Genomic DNA, 17,973 nt, shown 5'->3' with positions numbered 1-17,973 from the left:
TTTTTTGTTTATTTTCCGTCGGGCATAATAATTTTTTCGCCTGTTTTTCGGCGCAGTGAGCAACAAACTGCGCAGAAAAGAACACGTGAAAAAGTACTAAGCCACCACTGTGTAACTGCTTTCGCAGTCACGACAACAACGAAAGACAAAAGTGAGGTATCAAAATCTTTTATTTTTCTTCATACGCATGAAGTTTCTCCATTCTTTTAAGTGAATTCATGGTGAAGTGTACAAGTCCAGTCTTGTTGTCAAATCTTGTTCATTCATAGTGGAGCTCCTCCGATGGAAGCGATAGATGACAGGCATTGCAGACGCCAGCGCACGCAGCCTTCTGCCTGTTGTGTAACCCCGGCTGCACGTACAATAATATAGTAAAAGGAGTTAGACACGTGACAGAAGATGAAGATGCACGCATATGACAAGTACGAGCACGTTAATAAAAAACAAGCCCTAAAATATGACACACAAATACCTTTATTTTCACATCTCGCACAGTCCTTCTGAAGCTGTTCTGACGAAAGAGATGGATGATGGGCATCGCAGACGCCAGCGCACACAGTCTTCAGCATGGTGTGTGCCCACGGCTGCACTATAAGCATGTAAAATAGTGAGTCACACGTGATAGAGCATGAACACAAATGCACATGAGAAATACGTGCAAGGTGAAATGAAAACATACGTGAGATATGACTAGCTAATAATTTCGCTGTGACGTCACACATCGTCAAAAAATGGCAGCATGTCCGCGGAGTGAATGATGGGGAGTGGGGCGAAGCATTCGTCCGTCCATTCATTCTTGCTTCTGTCCGTTCCTGCGTACGTCTGTGTAATCGTCCATGCGTCCATCCACCCGTTCGTGCGTGCGTCTGTTCGTGCGTCCGTCCCTGCGTTCGTCCATGCATCCGCGCATGCGTCCGATCATGCGTCCAACCATGCATCTGTCTGTGTGTCCATTCGTACAATTATTCAGCACTGCAAGTACCTCCATCTCGCATCTTTTCATCATATATTCTCCATATAGAAGCACCGCCATCCAGCAGACATATCAAGGACTAAACGGGAGGTGACACATGCACACTTTCTTACGGCTTGCGCTTCGGGTTTACTTCCCACCTTTAACCACCTCGAGTTCATGGTATATACTAGTTCACTGTATTCATGTCTATGCGGCCCAACGCTCGCTAAACCTTTCTAAAACCAAGGAGGTTACACCCAGCGAGTATAACGTAGCAACCCTTTCTTGTCAGATCATGCTCAATGTACATGCCAATAGCTGCTAATGGGGATCGCAGCGTGCGCGTTACCTAAAGGCCGAATGCTCCTGTCTCTCATTCCCCCTTGGAAGCCAATAACATGTGCATTGAGCACTTTTATTGTTCAACAACGCACAGAAGAGATCTCTCACCGGAACCACCTTGGAGGTCAAAATCGTAAGGACCGCTATTTCGAGTATGTGCCACTGGTGGTTACGTACTACGAGGGACGCACAAGCCACGCCATAAGGAGCTTCGCCCCTAAAACTCATTTCAATCCCCGTAGCGCAACAGCTTAGGAGCACTTGCCCCAGCCACAGCTCCGCGAACCGCCGTGCCGCTAACAAGTCGGCGAGTCATAAGCGAGCAACCTCGTTCAGCTCGAACAAGCGAATGCGAGACCGAACACGGCGCTGCACGCGGAGCGTCTGCCACCAGCGAACTTCGAACAGGAGAGCGAGCGTACGCTTGGCCGCCGCCACGAACAACTTCGAGCTTGTTTGGAGCTAGCGCCGAAGACATCGACGGTAATGCGGCCCTTTTCCACAAACTCGAGTGAATGCATCGCGCAAATGCGAGTCCGCCGCCGTGGCCGACGGACGGCACCGAGCTGCTTGCAAACCGACTAACGGGAAAGCCAACTGTAATGGCGACCAATTTTCACTGAGTTCCAACACTAGCGAAAACCCCGCCAGCCCGTGCTGGTGCACTTGTAGGGCGCGACATACTACAACCGAGCTCTTTACGAAGACTCGCAACGTGTTTTCGATGACTCCCAAAACAGCGACGAGGTGTCAGCCCAATACCTTCAGCCTGGAGCTAATCGCGGCGGTGAAGACAGGCGAGCACTCGATGAGCGAGAGTACGGGAGTCCGACGGCAATGGCGGCTAATTTCCAGGCGGTCGCGAAGCACAGGCGAACTGCAAATGCCGCAGATAACGTTCGCGATGCATTTCGTGCGTGCGATATACAACACGACCGAGACCAATGCCGGCAAGTGCGATCCGTATCGCACACGCGACAAGTAGAGTAGAATAAAGAATGACAACGTACTTGCTTTAGAATCCAGCACGGATTTCTGCCCTGAGTCGAACTGAAGTATATATGTGATAGGCCTGCTGTCTTCTCGGCCGCCATATTGGCCTTCCCGACTGTTGCTGTTGTCTGTTGGTCGTGACTATCTTGAAGTCGGAGATATACATCGCGGCGTGGTGACGTGTCAAGACTTGCTCCAGACTTCATAGGTGCAGCGAAACGCAAAAGCAGCAGCCCACGCTCATCCAAGCGTACACACAAGCATCACGTCATAGTTTCTAGATTGTCGAATCCAGGCGGCCATAGTCGAGCACTCCGAGCTCGACGCAACGCGAACCATCGCCAGCAAAATACGGGGAAACACTGAGCCAGCAGAGGAGGAGAAGGACGGTTAGTCACCTTGGCAAAGCTTTTCACGCTGCCTGCAATCTCCGGGCGCTTTATCCCTTTCGATCGTGTTTGGAGGCTAAGTGGTTTCCCGCGGCACGCTTCCCTCTGTGGTTGCTCCTCATTGGTCTATCCGTTCATCGCGCACGCGATTTGGGCTCCGTTACTCCTTTTTCAGGTAATATTTCCTTGGAGTGTAGTTCTATCATTCGTGACTTTCGCCAAAAATAAGGCCATTCAGCGAACAACCGGCTACTCACCATTTTACCTAGTTTATAGACGCTCCCCTCTTCCTTCCTTGACGTCTCATTCTTTACCTTTCACGTGAATTAATCGACATGCTTTTCCGAGTAATACGTTTTACGACTCGCGCAGTGTCGCCAACGTGCTCGTTTAAATACACAAGCACGGCAGCAAGAAAGAGCTAGTTTACGATGAATCGCATCGGGCTGTATCCTTTCAACCTGGAGACGATGTGCTCCACTTGACGCCTATTCGCACACCTGGTTTGTGCGACAACTTTCAGCCACGGTTATCAGGCCGTAGACAGTTCTTGAAGAGACTTCACCAGTGAATTATTCCGTGACGCCAATTGTAGCTCCAGCAGATGGCCGTTATCGAACTACTGCGGCCGTCCTTATCTCCCGTATGAAGCCCTTTATGCGACGTTCTTTGCCCCTTAGTGTGGGCATTTAGTTTACCCATTCTCTTCATCTATACATTATCATCATTATCATGTGTTGCTCATGCATACTCATCTTCGTTCGTTCATCGTAGCGGTTGGCTGCCGGTTCCTAAGACCTAATAAAGTTCTTCCATTAGAACACTTCATTATATATTTATATATATATATATATATATATATTAATGAGATATAACAGACAGTAATGCCAAGGAATGTACAGGGGAAGTTATTAGAACCAATGGAATGTAAATAAGAAGAAAGAAAAGTGGATGAAAAAATAACCAACCGTGAGCACGGTTCCTGCTCACGGTTGGTTATTTTTTCATTCACTTTTCTTTCTTCTTATTTACATTCCATTGGTTTTAATAACTTCCCCTGTACATTCCTTGGCATTACTGTCTGTTATACCTCGTTAATATTGTGTTGAAACACGAAAAAAACGAGCCCTTAGGTATACACTTCTTTTTCTTATATATATATATATATATATATATATATATACACCAAGATAAATTGTAAGGTAAATGTGAAGAAAGAAAAATGGGTGAAAAGATAACTTGCCGTGGGCAGGAACCGAACCTTCGACCTTCGAAGAACTTCTTTCCTTTATTTACTAACGAGGGTCTCGTACTGGCGGACTTGGTGCCTCAGGTTGTAGACGAAGGACTATTGGTCAGCTGCCAGCTCGTAATAAGTTCACGAGCTACGTGACGCCACACAGGCTCATAAAGAGTCGGTCACACTCGCCACAATGGCTACAGATGGCGCTGACTGACACTCCCACGTTTAAATTTACACATATACTCAATAAAGTGGCTGAGAGGGTAGCCGCCGCGTTAGCTCAATGGTAGAGCATCGAATGCGTTATTCGAAGGTCGCAGGTTTGGTTTCTGCCCACGGCAAGTTATCTTTTGACCCACTTTTGTTTTTCCACATTTACTTTGCAATTCGGTCTAATAACATCTTTTTTACTTCGCATTATTGTCTGTTAGATTTCGTTATTGTTGTGTCAGAACGCGGAAAAACGAGCCCTTACGTAATATACCTCTTTCCGTTGGATACACACACACACACACACACACACATATATATATATATATATATATATGCATGTAAATATATATATATATATATATATGCATGTGAATATATATATATATATATATATATATATATATATATATATATATATATATTGTGTATACGTTTCAAAAAACTGTTTATTGGTGACGTCTCAACTGAAGACCGATGTTCATCAGACGAAATTCACTAGGCTCTGACGCACTTTTCTTTTATCGCCAAACCGAGGGAGAGAGAGGAGAAAAATAAAAAGACTGAAAGGATGAAGGGCCCATACTGATAATTAGTCCCTCAACCACTTGCGCGTCTGCGTACTTCCACAAACGCATAGCGCATCTATTTAGTGCAAAAGTGAAAAAGCGCACACACAAACGAATGACCAAGCAACCCATGCGTATAGATAAAATCAAGCCAAGTTTCTTTTTTTAGGAGGCGGGGAGAAAAAAAACATGGAAAATTCTTTGGTATATGTGAATGCTAGAAGTAGTTAGTTAGTTGTTATAGCTGGCAAAACACTCGCGCTGTCATGCCATGCAGTGAAAGCAGGGCAAAAGCAAGCTTTGTGCTTCCTTGTGGTCGTTCAGGTGGAAAAATGTTTTCTCCCTTAAGAAAAAGGCAAAATATTCTTATTGACTAACTTTACCATGCATTATTACATATTTCATAGTTTTGCTTCGATCTATATCTTGTGAAAATAAAGCCAGAGGGCGAAACGAAACTGCTGTTTCCAAACTTTTTTTCAATATTCGGCCAATGTTCTTGCTTCATTCGCTCTCAAATTACCTTAATCATTTGAAATAGGAACATATAAAACATAAAATGTAAACACACTGCTGGCTGAAAATTTGTGCTTTTTTTACAAAAACGTTACACTTGAAGCATGTTGCAATTAAGGCGAAAATGTATAAGCTCTCATAATCATGAAAGAGTAGCGCCTTGACTCTAATAAAGAAATTCACCATCTCTCGCTGAAGGGAACCGTGTGTAGATGCGAAATGCGGACGGTAACCGTTACACTGGCGGCAGCATTGGCGCTGGCGCTCGTCGTGGCGTTACGCAGGATAGAAACCTGGGGATACGCAAATAAACGCAGTAATGAAGCTGTGTTTTCTACTGCGATAAGCCAACTGCTACTAATGGGTGGTGAAAGACTGAAAACTCCGATTGGACAGGAAGCCCTACAGTCCACTTCTAGTTACCGCATGCTGCGAATTTTAAATGCGAAGCATTTCTTAGCGAACTTGGGCGACTATGAGCGTATCTATCTATCTATCTATCTATCTATCTATCTATCTATCTATCTATCTATCTATCTATCTATCTATCTATCTATCTGTCTATCTATCTATCTATCTATCTATCTATCTATCTATCTATCTATCTATCTATCTATCTATCTATCTATCTATCTATCTATCTATCTATCTATCTATCTATCTATCTATCTAGCTGCCTACGACTTTTAGCTCTCCTGGCCGTTTCGATAGTGGTATCTATACCAAACTTGGTATGGCATAACATGACTGTATGAAGAAAATATTGGACTAGTCATACCATCAAAATCGTAACATGTATGTCATGAATGTCATGACTTACATTTCATGGTCCTGCAGCTCTTGCGGTGGTTTTGTTCACATGGCATGTTGCAAAATTGGAGTGGTATGGCATGATTGCATAGCGAACACAAGCGACAGACACTAACATGACAATCATAAGATGCGTGTCATCTAACAACATGACTACATGCCACGCTCATGATGCGCTCGCGCCCCTTTCGCTAGCTCCACATATGCTCCCCGCCGCGGTGGTCTAGTGGCTAAGGTACTTGGCTGCTGACCCACAGGTCACGGGATCGAATCCCGGCTGCAGCGGCTGCATTTCCGATGGAGGCAGCATTGCTGTAGGCCCGTTTGCTCAGATTTTGGTGCACGTTAAAGAACCCCAGATCGTCGAAATTTCCGGAGCCCTCCACTACGGCGTCTCTCATACTCATATGGTGGTTTCGGGACGTTAAACCCAACATATCAATCAATCAATCAAGCTCCACGTATACCAAGTACGGTGTTACGTGACATCAATTGATGACGAAATATATGACTGGTGCAAACATGATTATTCTGACACGCGTGTCATATGAAAACATGACAACATACCTCGCTCATAGCGTGCTTACGACCGTTTCGCTAGCTCCACGTATAATAAATTTGCTATCACGGGACGGGAATAGATGACAAAGGTAAACGACACATCCAAACATGATAATCATTACTCAGAAATTATGTACGGCGTCGTTTACCTCCACCTTGTAACGTTGTGCTGATTTTAAAGTGAAATATCAATAATTCTTATTCGTGCTTAGCATATCATCGATTCCCACTGTACGTGGTATCTGCCAATTTTTTATTGCTCACACATACAGGAGAAATCTCCATTGGCACTAGCGTGAAGGTCAAGATCCAGTGCCTGTATTCGGGGTCGCCAGTAAACGATTGTGTAGCGTGAGCAGTCGATTTTCTTTAGTCAAAGCTCGCTAGCAGACGCTGCGTGCGTGAGCGCTTCCAGGTGAGGAATGGTGAGCGTAGGAGGGGAGTGGGAGGATGCGCGTATCCGTTGTGGTGGGCGCATAAACGCCGCTGGGATAGATGCCTAGAGGACAGAGAGAATTGACCTTACGAGAGGAACAATAGGGAAGGGCGTGCATGCGCTGTAAGGGTGGTCACGGCACATACCTTATAAAGCTTGACCATAAAACACTTCGCATATGAAAAATTGTTCCGTTGTAACTGATTAAAACAGCAATGCTACATAAATTTTTTAGCACTACATAGTTTGACCCTGGTGCGCGAAGCCTGAAGCACAACGCAAAATTTCTGCGTGAATTATAACACCTCACAACATCTCGCAGTCTCATATACTTGCACGCCTGTGTGGCGTCACGTAGCACTTCAACTTATTACGAGCTGGCTTATTATCTTATTACCAATAGTCCTTGGTATACAACCTAAGGCACCAAGTTTGCCAGTACGAGAGCCTCGTTGATGAGTGAGGGAAAAAAGTGTATACTTAATGGCTCGTTTTTCCGTGTTTTGACACAATAGTAAAGAGATCTAACAGACAATAATGCCAATGAACGTATAGAGGAAGTTATTAGACCGAATTGCATTGTAAATGTGAATAAACACTCACACACACACACACACACACACACATGTAATATATATATATATATATATATATATTATGAAGTCTCGGTAGTCTTGGCTGCGACAGCGTTTATTTGAGGAAAGACCTCGCAAAACGAACGGGCAGAGCCAGCACACAGACGATGACGATGATGATGAACCAGAGTGGCAATGAGGGCAAAGAGACAAGCGGATGATGGTGATTGTGATTATGCAGGGATGAGGACGATGTAAGTTACAAATGCCCACACTAATTCCGCCCCACTTGAAAGCGGACACCCTGGCCGCCGTAAGTCAAAGTGATGGGGAACGTCGCGTGAAAGGTTTCATGCGACAAACGTGGACAATCTCTGTGCTGCGGTAGCGGCGGTCTGTTGGGGCGACGAGTGGTGTCACACGATAATTAACCGGCGAAGTCTGTTCTAAAACAATGTATGGCCCGATGAAGCGTGGTTGGAATTTGTCACAGAGACCAGGAGTGCGAATAGGTGTCAAAAGCAGCACCTCGTCACCAGGTTGGAAAGACACAACGCGGTGGGATTCGTCATAGATGATCTTCCGCTCGTGCTGTCTCGCTTCAGTATTGATGCGAGCCTGATGGCGAGACTGGGCCAGGCGGGAAATGTATTCTTCGCTAGAAGACTGACATGAATTCTCATGGCTGCTAAAGAAGGAGACGTCGAGAAAGGTAGTCGGGGTGCGTCCGTACACGAGGTAAAACGGTGAGTAGCAAGTTGTTCGCTGAACGGCGGTGTTGTAAGTGAATGTGAGGAATGGTAAAATAGTGTCCCAGTTTTTGTGGTAGGGTTGGACGTAAACGGCTATCATGTCTGCAAGGGTTCGGTGAAATCTTTCTGTGAGACCATTTGTCTGAGGGTGGTAGCTTGAAGCTGTCTTGTGAGTAGTTCCAGATGCGCGCAGTACTTCATTTACAACTTGTGACAGGAACACTTTGCCGCGGTCACTAAGCAGTACACGAGGAGCCCCATGACGCAATATTATTGCGTGAAGAATAAAGTCTGCAACTTCCACAGCTGAGCCTGTAATAACAGAGGAAGTCTCAGCGTAGCGTGTCAGGTGGTCCACGGCAGTCACTATCCATCGTTTGCCAGCAGATGTGACGGGGAGAGGCCCGTAAAGGTCAACACCTACAACCTCGAACGGCATTGAAGGGCACGGAAGTGGCTGTAGAGGTCCAGCAGGTGCCGACGTGGGGAGTTTACGACGCTGGCATGGGTAGCAGGAACCGACGTACCGAGCTACACTAGAAGAAAGGCCAGGCCAGTAATAACGACATCGAATGCGGTCAAGAGTTTTTTTAAAACCAAGATGACCAGCAGTCAAGTCGTCGTGGAAGGCTTCGAGCACCTGAAGTCGGAGAGAGCGTGGCAGTACAGGAACCCAGCGCTGACCGTCAGGGTGGTAGACGTGACGGTGGAGAACCCCATTGTCCAGCCTAAAGTGCAGGAGTTGACGACGGAGTCGCGCGTTTGGTGGATGAGAAACTCCCGAAAGGTGGTCCATGATGCGTCTGCAGTATGAATCGGACCGCTGGCGGGAGATAAATGTTGGCTCGTCATCCGAAAAGGGTTGCGTTATTGATGCGAGCGTATGAATTTTGGTAGATGTGGTGGTTGAGTTCTCACGAACGCTCATATGGGTAGTTGGAAGCGGGCAACGAGATAAAGCATCGGCGTCTTGATGTTTTCTGCCTGACTTGTAAGTTATATCAAAGTCGTACTCCTGCAAGCGTAGTATCCACCGACCCAAGCGTCCGGACAAGTTCTTCGGTGTAGAAAGCCAGCATAAGGCATGGTGGTCCGTAACGATTGTGAAGTGACGCCCGTGGAGATAGGGACGGAACTTCTGAACCGACCAAACCACAGCCAAACAATCTTGCTCAGTTATAGTGTAGTTCTTTTCAGCAGCGGTGAGTACGCGACTGGCATATGCAATAACTTTCTCTAGGGAAGACTTGTCGCGTTGTAGAAGTACGGCTCCTATACCAAGGCCGCTAGCGTCGGTATGGAGGATAGTTGGTGCGGCTTCGTCAAAGTGGCAGAGCAGAGGTTCAGACGTGAGTGCCCGCTTCAACAGGTCGAATGCTGTTTGGCATTCTTGAGACCACAGAAAGGGGACGTTGGAAGCAAGTAGTTGGTGTAATGGAGCAGCAATAGAAGCGAAGTTCTGGATAAACCGGCGAAAATAGGAGGCAAGGCCAAGAAAACTGCGAAGCTCCTTTGGTTTTTCGGGGCGCGGAAAGTGAAGGACTGCAGAAATCTTGTCAGGGTCGGGCCGGATTCCATCTTTGCTAATGACGTGTCCTAAGACCTTGATAGATTTGCTAGCGAAAGAGCATTTCTTCGTGTTTATTTGAAGCCCGGCACCGGCAAGGCACGTGAAAACTTGATCCAATCGTTCTAGGTGCTCAGGAAACGTTGACGAAAAGATAATAATGTCGTCCAGGTAGCAAAGGCAACGTTTCCATTTCAGGCCACGCAGCACGGTATCTATCATGCGCTCAAAAGTCGCGGGTGCGTTGCAGAGCCCGAAAGGCATCACGTTGAATTCATATAGCCCGTCGGGGGTTGCGAATGCCGTTTTCTCCTTATCGTCTTCATGCATGGGGATCTGCCAGTACCCAGAACGCAAGTCGATGCTTGAAAAGAATTCCGCGCCTTGTAGGGAATCAAGGGCGTCGTCAATGCGTGGCATAGGGTACACGTCCTTGCGTGTGATCTTATTGAGCGCCCGGTAGTCCACGCAAAACCGCACAGAGCCATCCTTTTATGGACCAAAACAATAGGAGACGACCAAGGGCTAGATGAGGGACGGATGACTTCCCGTTTAAGCATGTCCGCAACGTTTTCTTCTATAATTTTTCTTTCAGTTAGAGACACGCGGTAGGGTCGGCGGTGTACAATAGATGTCCCAACAGTTTGAATTCGATGTGCTGTAGTATTAGTGCGGCCCAGCTTAGACGAGCAAATATCGAAAGAATTTGCATGTTTCTGTAACAATGCGAGCAACTGCTGCCTCTGTGAATATGTCAATTCGCTGCTGATAGTGGTGGTAAAGGCGGAGGAAGAAACATGCTCACCGAGGCAAGGTTCTTTGGATGCGATGGCCTGAAGTGGCGTGACGAGTACAGGCTCGAAGTCAGCAACACGGGCCACAGTAGTGCCCTGTGGCAGTAAGATCTTCTCCGGTGTAGAGTTGACAGCGGTGACAAGTGCCGAGCCATTGCAAAAACGAACGACACCAGACGGAAGCACTATACCTTTGCGAACGCAAAGTGGTGACGGTGAGACCAATACATCCCCGTGATAGATGCCGTTGGACGTAATGGTGACAATTTGCTCTTGTAGTGGCGGGAGTTCGATGTCTTTCGCAGCGACCAGACGAAGTGGCTTCTGATTATCGTCGTCAAGCATGTAGTCGGTGTCAGTGAGGTGAACGACGCGTTGTCCACAACAAATCGCCGCGGAAGCAGATGATAGAAAATCCCACCCTAAAATTAGTTGGTGAGAGCAGCGGGACAGGACAGCAAACTGGACATGATGGCGGATGCCGTCGATGAAAACACGCACAGTACAAAGCGCGGAAGGGCAAATGATGTTCCCCTGGGCAGCAACTAACGTGGGACCATCGTAAGGCGTCTTTACTTTCCTTAAATGTTCACACAAATCAGCACGTATCACAGACAATGTCGCACCTGTGTCCACCAAAGCATCGACTCGCACTCCTTCCACTTCCACAGAAACCATGTTACACGGGCCTAATGGAGGAATTTCAGTTCTAAATCCGAATGCAGTTTTTCCTCCACAAACTGCATCACTTAGTTTTCCGAACGAATATCAGAGGCGAATGAGGCGGGCCGAAGTGGAGAAGTGGAACGGCGGAAGGGCGAAGGCGAGCGGCGTCTCGTGTTTCGGCTGTTTCGTGGTGCAGTCGATGCAGGAGGAGATGGAGACCGGTGCGGGGGAGACCAATAACGCCGACCTTGATAAGACGCCCCGTTGTACAAATCCCGTTCACGCACATCGTTCCGACGCTCATCTTGCTGGCGCTTCCGGCAGAAACGGGATATGTGGCCGCGATAGCCACAGTAGAAGCATACAGGGCGAGACGAGCGCCCCGGTGGAGAATAGAAGGCATTCGGGGCACTTGGAGATAGCGCGGTCAGGTGGGCCGAAGGGTCAGGGGGCACGGAATGGTAGTTCACAGGGGTAGCGGCAGCAACTGACGCGTAGGATGGACGTGGCAATGTCGCGTGGGCGTCGCTGGGAGGCACGGCAGCAACTTGAGGGTACGTGGCTAAAGGGTGAGAAGCAGGTGGCTGTACGAGCGCAGAGCCAGTCAGGGATGTAAGTTCCTCCCTGATGATGTCACGTAAGGGCATTCCCGAAGGCTGAGTAGGTCGCGGTGTAGGAGGTGTGAAGCCCATGGACCGCAATTCTTCGCGCATAATGTCCCGGATGAGGTCACGCAGATGGCCATCTGACGTGGAGTGGTGGTCGCCGATGTCTGGTTGAAGGCGGACGGAGTCCAGCGCATCAAGGCGCTGGCATGTCGCAACGACATCAGCGATGGTAGCTGGGTTTTGCACAGCGAGGGCATTAAAGGCAACAGGCCCAATGCCTTTAAATATGTGGCGTACTTTGTCCGATTCAGGCATGGATTTATTGACACGCCGGCAGAGTGCGAGGACATCCTCGATGTATGAAGTATACGATTCACCGCGATGTTGTCGGCGAGTATCGAGTGTCCTCTTCGCGACGGCGGATCGAATGTCTGGTGTCCCAAAGACGTGCCGCAGCTGCTGCTGGAAGGTAGCCCAGTCGGGTAAGTCAATGACGTGGTTAAAATACCATGTCTTTGCGACTCCGGTCAGATAAAATGGGACGTAACGCAGTTTGGCGGCCTCGTCCCACCGATTAGCGACACTTACGCGGTCGTAGTCGTCGATCCAGTCTTCTACGTCTTCTCCACGACTACCAGCGATGAGCGGGGGTTCCCGCTGATGTCCGTGTATGTAAGTAGGAGGGGCAGCTTGCGGCGGTGCGTGGTTAATGACATCAGTGCCGGCAGGCTCGGTCTGGGACATGCTGCCTGACTGTGGGCGCAAGCGGCGGCCTGAACGAAGCTCCAGGGGGTATAGTGGGCTGCGAGAGGTCAGAGGACCGAAAATCCACCTCCACCACGTATGAAGTCTCGGTAGTCTTGGCTGCGACAGCGTTTATTTGAGGAAAGACCTCGCAAAACGAACGGGCAGAGCCAGCACACAGACGATGACGATGATGATGAACCAGAGTGGCAATGAGGGCAAAGAGACAAGCGGATGATGGTGATTGTGATTATGCAGGGATGAGGACGATGTAAGTTACAAATGCCCACAATATATATATATATATATATATATATATATATATATATATATATATATATATATATATATATATGAATGTGTGTATATGTGTGTGTAATGGAAAATAAACTTTTTTTAAGACAACGCGCAATCACTGTTCATGAACTTTCCATACGGCATGTGTACATACCTTTCGAAGCCATCTGATCCTTTATGCATCTAGCCATACAACATGACAGTGCAACCTGCTTTCCTAATGCTCAGGCAAACACCATTTGGAGCATGACCGTGAACCCGGCAGCCTGGAGTTCAACCACTTCGTTCGCCGTGTCCATTGGCATGTCAGGCCGGTGGTATAGGCCACGGGACACAGACAGCGATCCCCACGGCCTCGGACCCTACCAGCTTGGGAAGCCTTGCGCGAGCGAGCAACGCCCTGACATCCAACAACAGACGTCCCCGATTGTATTTGTGAGTGCACCATCTACTATTGCTCTTATTTACTGCTGAATATAGAAGCTTGGTTTTTGTTTGATTGCTTGATAAATCATAGATCATATAGAGCTTATATAGCAAACGTTAATCTTAAAATAATGAATAAAAAAGAATGGCCGGCCTTCTTCAAAGAAGTATTACGATCTGCCGAACTTTAAAAAATGAATAAGGCAAGTGTCAAATATTCATTTTGAAAAAGAGAAGAGAAGTAAACAAAAAAGAAGTGAGCAAGGAGCGTCAAAACATTGCCAACCACACCGATGGTAACGAGCGAAGACTCAGCGGCATACTGTACAAAACTATCTAACGTAATACACAAATATACAAACTCAGTCTTAACTGACAAAATGGATTTTTTGCCTGTTCCTTTCTATCTTGGGCTTCAATCTTTTATCATCCATACTGAACACAATGTCTTTTTGTTCTTATTCGTTTTCTTCGCTTTGCTCTCTCGTGTATCACCGTTCGGGCTGCCATCAATTGTTTTAGTTCATTCTTGCTCCCTTTTTTTCCTATATATTCTACTATTCTCTCATCTTCTCCCATAGCAGCCCCCTAGACTCTCTTTAAAAATAATACACTTACATAAACATAAAATGCACAGGCGCATGGTTATATGTTCTTATATACGCGTTAACATATAAAGAACCATATATATAGATTTTGTAAGCTACTCATACCTACATAGTACAAATACGCTATTCCAGAACTTCTCTTTCTTTCACTTTTTCGGAGGGGTATTTTTATGTGTATATGTACACATTTTGTGGTTTTTTTACTCAGTCTTCTGTTTGTGTCATTTCTATGTTCTTCTCAAATTTAATTTCTTTTTTTAATAAGACATTTGATTCTTTCTTACTTTTTTCTTCTTTCCACTTTTCTGAGAGTGTTTGCCAATTTTGGTAATTTTTTCTTTATTATTTTTAGCCAATATTGATCAAGTAAAGTATGCTAAATGATCAGACAAAAAGATTGTGGCGCCAAGGTCGTTTAGTAATTTTAGAGCTGATAATGTATGTTGTTTTTGTACGCAGAAATTCCACGTACAAAGATATGGTCATTCAGTGATGGTATTGCACTCTCTTTGCTGTTGGGGGCATGTCTTATCTCCGTTTTCATGGGGACACCATTCTGCGCTAAGAACTTTGGACTTACAGGAGGACCCTGACAAGAGGCTTGTCCTATCGCAGTAAACCTGTCTTCGCTATCCCTCTGCCTTTCGTTTATGCGGGTAACTCTATCTTTCTAAACGAGGAACTGTATGTCCCCTTTTAGTATGCACGATGCTCTTGCATATGAACACCTTATCGATCAAAGAAGAAAGTCCCACGTCATTTGTTTGGGCTGTTCTCCAATAACCCGGGTCTCTGACTCGGATTCATTCATTCTATTACCTTGTAACATATTTCCTCCATTGTATTGCATGAAATTGCCTCCGGAGGTGCATTGATAAACCGACTTATATGCTCTTCAAAATTATTATTTTTTTGGTTCATGACCCCCTACCCCCGTAACATGGACTGGGGCGCCACTAAATCAACACATTATGGTACAGAAGGAAGCATGTTATGCACAACTTATCATGTAAACAGGAAGCCGTCATCACGAGCCATGCAAAATTGATCACCTAATGATGTCACCGTGGACGTCCTGATTATGTCCCAGATCACAAAATATGCTTATTTCATGACAAGACATCGCCGCCTTCTAAAAGGTGCGCCCATCAAGAAGCCAGTTCTTAGCCAGGCGAAGAGCCGAAAGCTTGCACAAACTGTGGTCTTGGAGGCAGCATGACGATTAGATTTACTAATCAACAAGAAAAATATATCAACAAGAAAAATATGTATATAGACTTTTGCCGTCGGTTCTTCTTAAGTAAATCTATAAAAAACCCTTGCGAATTCCTGGTTATTCCGCTAGGCGCGAGACAATCAGCGTGCATAATCTAAATGGCGTACTTCGGGAACGAGCAGCTGAATTGAAAGCTTGGAACTTTGCTGGAGCTTTCCCTCCCTTGACTGTTGCGGCTGAGGTCATCTTTAAGCATTCCTTGGCCTGTTGAAGTTCATGGAGGTGGCTACTGGCTCTGGTCTGTGTCATCTGCTGTTAGCACTGAATCCCTTAACTTCTCCTTTTCATAGAAAAGAAAGAAAATCTAGGCACTTCAGCTACTGCAGTATAGAAGAGCCTGCCTTCCACTTTTAACGATATATTCATGATACCCTCTTTTTTACCCTATGTCATGGCACCTTGCTAAGCAAAGAGGGCCGCCGACCACGGCACTGCACAGGTTGCCGTACGTCTAAATCACGAAGGAACGACAAGCTGAGCTTGCCCTCTGATACCACCTTATGCTTGGCAGACATAAATCGCTGGCTTACAGCTCTTGCGGATATGTCATCTAACTTGGAAGGCATTAAGGTATCCATTAAACGCATATCAGAAAAGTATGATGAAATTCCTAGACGACAGGTGAAACGAAAATGTGAAATTCGAGACATACAAAAGTCAGTGACTAAGCTTGAAAAAGACCGCGAAAAGGAAATTCTTGATGATCTAAAACAACAGTTGACGATCTTGAGTGGAGAAGTAGAACGTTTAACGTAGAGGTCCATGGTATTCCACTAACACAAAAGGAAAACTTGCTTGAAAAGTTGAATGCCGTGGCTAGTTGTGCTGTGAACATTTCGTGCCTGACATTAAATCATGTTGAGAATGGGCATCGGCTGCCGTACAGAGTTGGGCAGACACCAGGAATCATCCCCGGCTGTGGCGGCTGCATTTCCGATGGAAGTGGACATGTTGTAGGCCCGTGTACTCACATTTAGGTGCACGTTAAAGAACCCCAGGTGGTCTAAATTTACGGAGCCCTCCGCTACGGCATCTCTCATAATCATATATGGTGGTTTTGGGACGTTAAACCCCACAAATCAATCAAACCAGGAATTATCGTGCGCTTTGCAAGGCAGTCTACTCGAGACATGTGGCTGAGCAGGCGAGATGACCTGCGGGCACTTATATTGTATATCCAAATTGTACAAAACATGACAAAAAAAGTTGCGATCTAATGCGACATGCCAGGGCATGGGCATTGAACAACGGCTTTTGATTCGCTTGGCATGCAAATGCAAAGGTTTTTGTCTGTCGTGCTGAACATGATCGAGCGATAGTCGTCCGGAATTTAGCGGACTTTCACATGCTGCTCGTAAACTGCGACACAAAATGAAACTGCGTGTATTATTTTTGTTTTGCATTTTGCTCCCTTCATCAGTTATGAACTCGCTACTTTCTGAAGTGATAGGCTTATCAGACTTGAAAAAAAGATTTTAGAAAAATAAGGCGTGGTAAACTGTATCCACTTCAATCTTCAATTGAGCCGTATCAATGGGAGGAACTTGACTGTCTTTTTAACATTTCTTCAGGGCTGTTTAACGTGATTATGTTCTCTGAGACGTGGTTTCCTTCGTAGCAGGATGCCTAAACCCTTCTTATGTATATGTCGTATTACATGAATCGATCCGACAAGCGTAGTGGTGATGTGTCTATCATGCTATGAAATGACTTCGACTCGGAAACGCTTTCAGATTTTTTATTCTAAATCCCGATTATGAAGTTCTCACAGTGAAGTCTCCTGCACAAGTATTCTGTATATGCTATCACCCTCCCGCTATTGACTGCTCTAAGTTTATTTTTTCATTTTTAGAGTCGTCCATTGAGTTGTTGTGAACCGATACCATTTGATTTTAGAGGGAGATTCCAACATAAACATGTTAGATGTAAACAACACAGCACGACGATTCATGTCTCTTTTGAATATCTAATTATTTAGGAATGGTCTTAGGACACCTACTAGTTTGACAAACCCATATACGACTCTTATAGACCTGTTTATAACTAAATTAGAACAATGGTTTATGCACTTTGGCACTACTATTCGCGCCATCAGCGATCATAAGCCCATATTTGTTTCTACTAATCATAACGTGAATCTCTATTCACGCCCCACCCTCCAACAAGTACTTTCTTATAGATTTTTTAATGGTGAAACATTGTATCTCTTTAGAAAAAAGCTACTGCAAAGAAACTTGCGTGTCATGCTTGAAAATTGTAATCGAGACACTGCATGTAAGATATTTCTAAGTATAATTCTAAAAGCCTATACCGTTCTTCATTTTCCTTAAAACGTATGCATACTGACGCTCGAAAATTGCGGGAAACCACGGATGGCAACATTATTACTATGCCAAATAAAAAAACGAGACCGATTAAATAAGACTTTCATCAAAACTAGAAACCTGAGGTTCTTAAGTCATTTAAGAAGTTAAAAAACTCTGTTACAAAGCAGCTCCAACGGGTTAAAAATGAATACCTTCTATACGAATTTATTATGACTGCGGGACGCTCTGCTAATATTTGGAAGATACTAAATACAATGCTTGGAAAATCACAGGTAGAAATAATTAAGATATTACAGAATGGCGCAGAAA

General features: G+C 45.7%; 1 protein-coding gene across 1 annotated transcript in view; it reads left to right on the top strand.

Annotated features, from left to right (window-relative positions):
• LOC142789991 (uncharacterized) overlaps window positions 1-17,973 on the top strand; it is an 84,797-nt gene that overhangs the window by 42,594 nt on the left and 24,230 nt on the right. Inside the window, exon 6 of the mRNA XM_075885021.1 lies at window positions 13,256-13,462. Coding sequence (XP_075741136.1) covers window positions 13,256-13,462 — 207 coding nt within the window. The remainder of the gene's footprint in view (window positions 1-13,255; window positions 13,463-17,973) is intronic.

Source organism: Rhipicephalus microplus, chromosome 2, assembly GCF_043290135.1.
Source record: "Rhipicephalus microplus isolate Deutch F79 chromosome 2, USDA_Rmic, whole genome shotgun sequence".
In the NCBI taxonomy this organism is placed as follows: Eukaryota; Metazoa; Arthropoda; class Arachnida; order Ixodida; family Ixodidae; genus Rhipicephalus; species Rhipicephalus microplus.
Note: the sequence above shows the minus strand (reverse complement) of the source record. Positions and strands in the feature narration are given on the sequence as shown.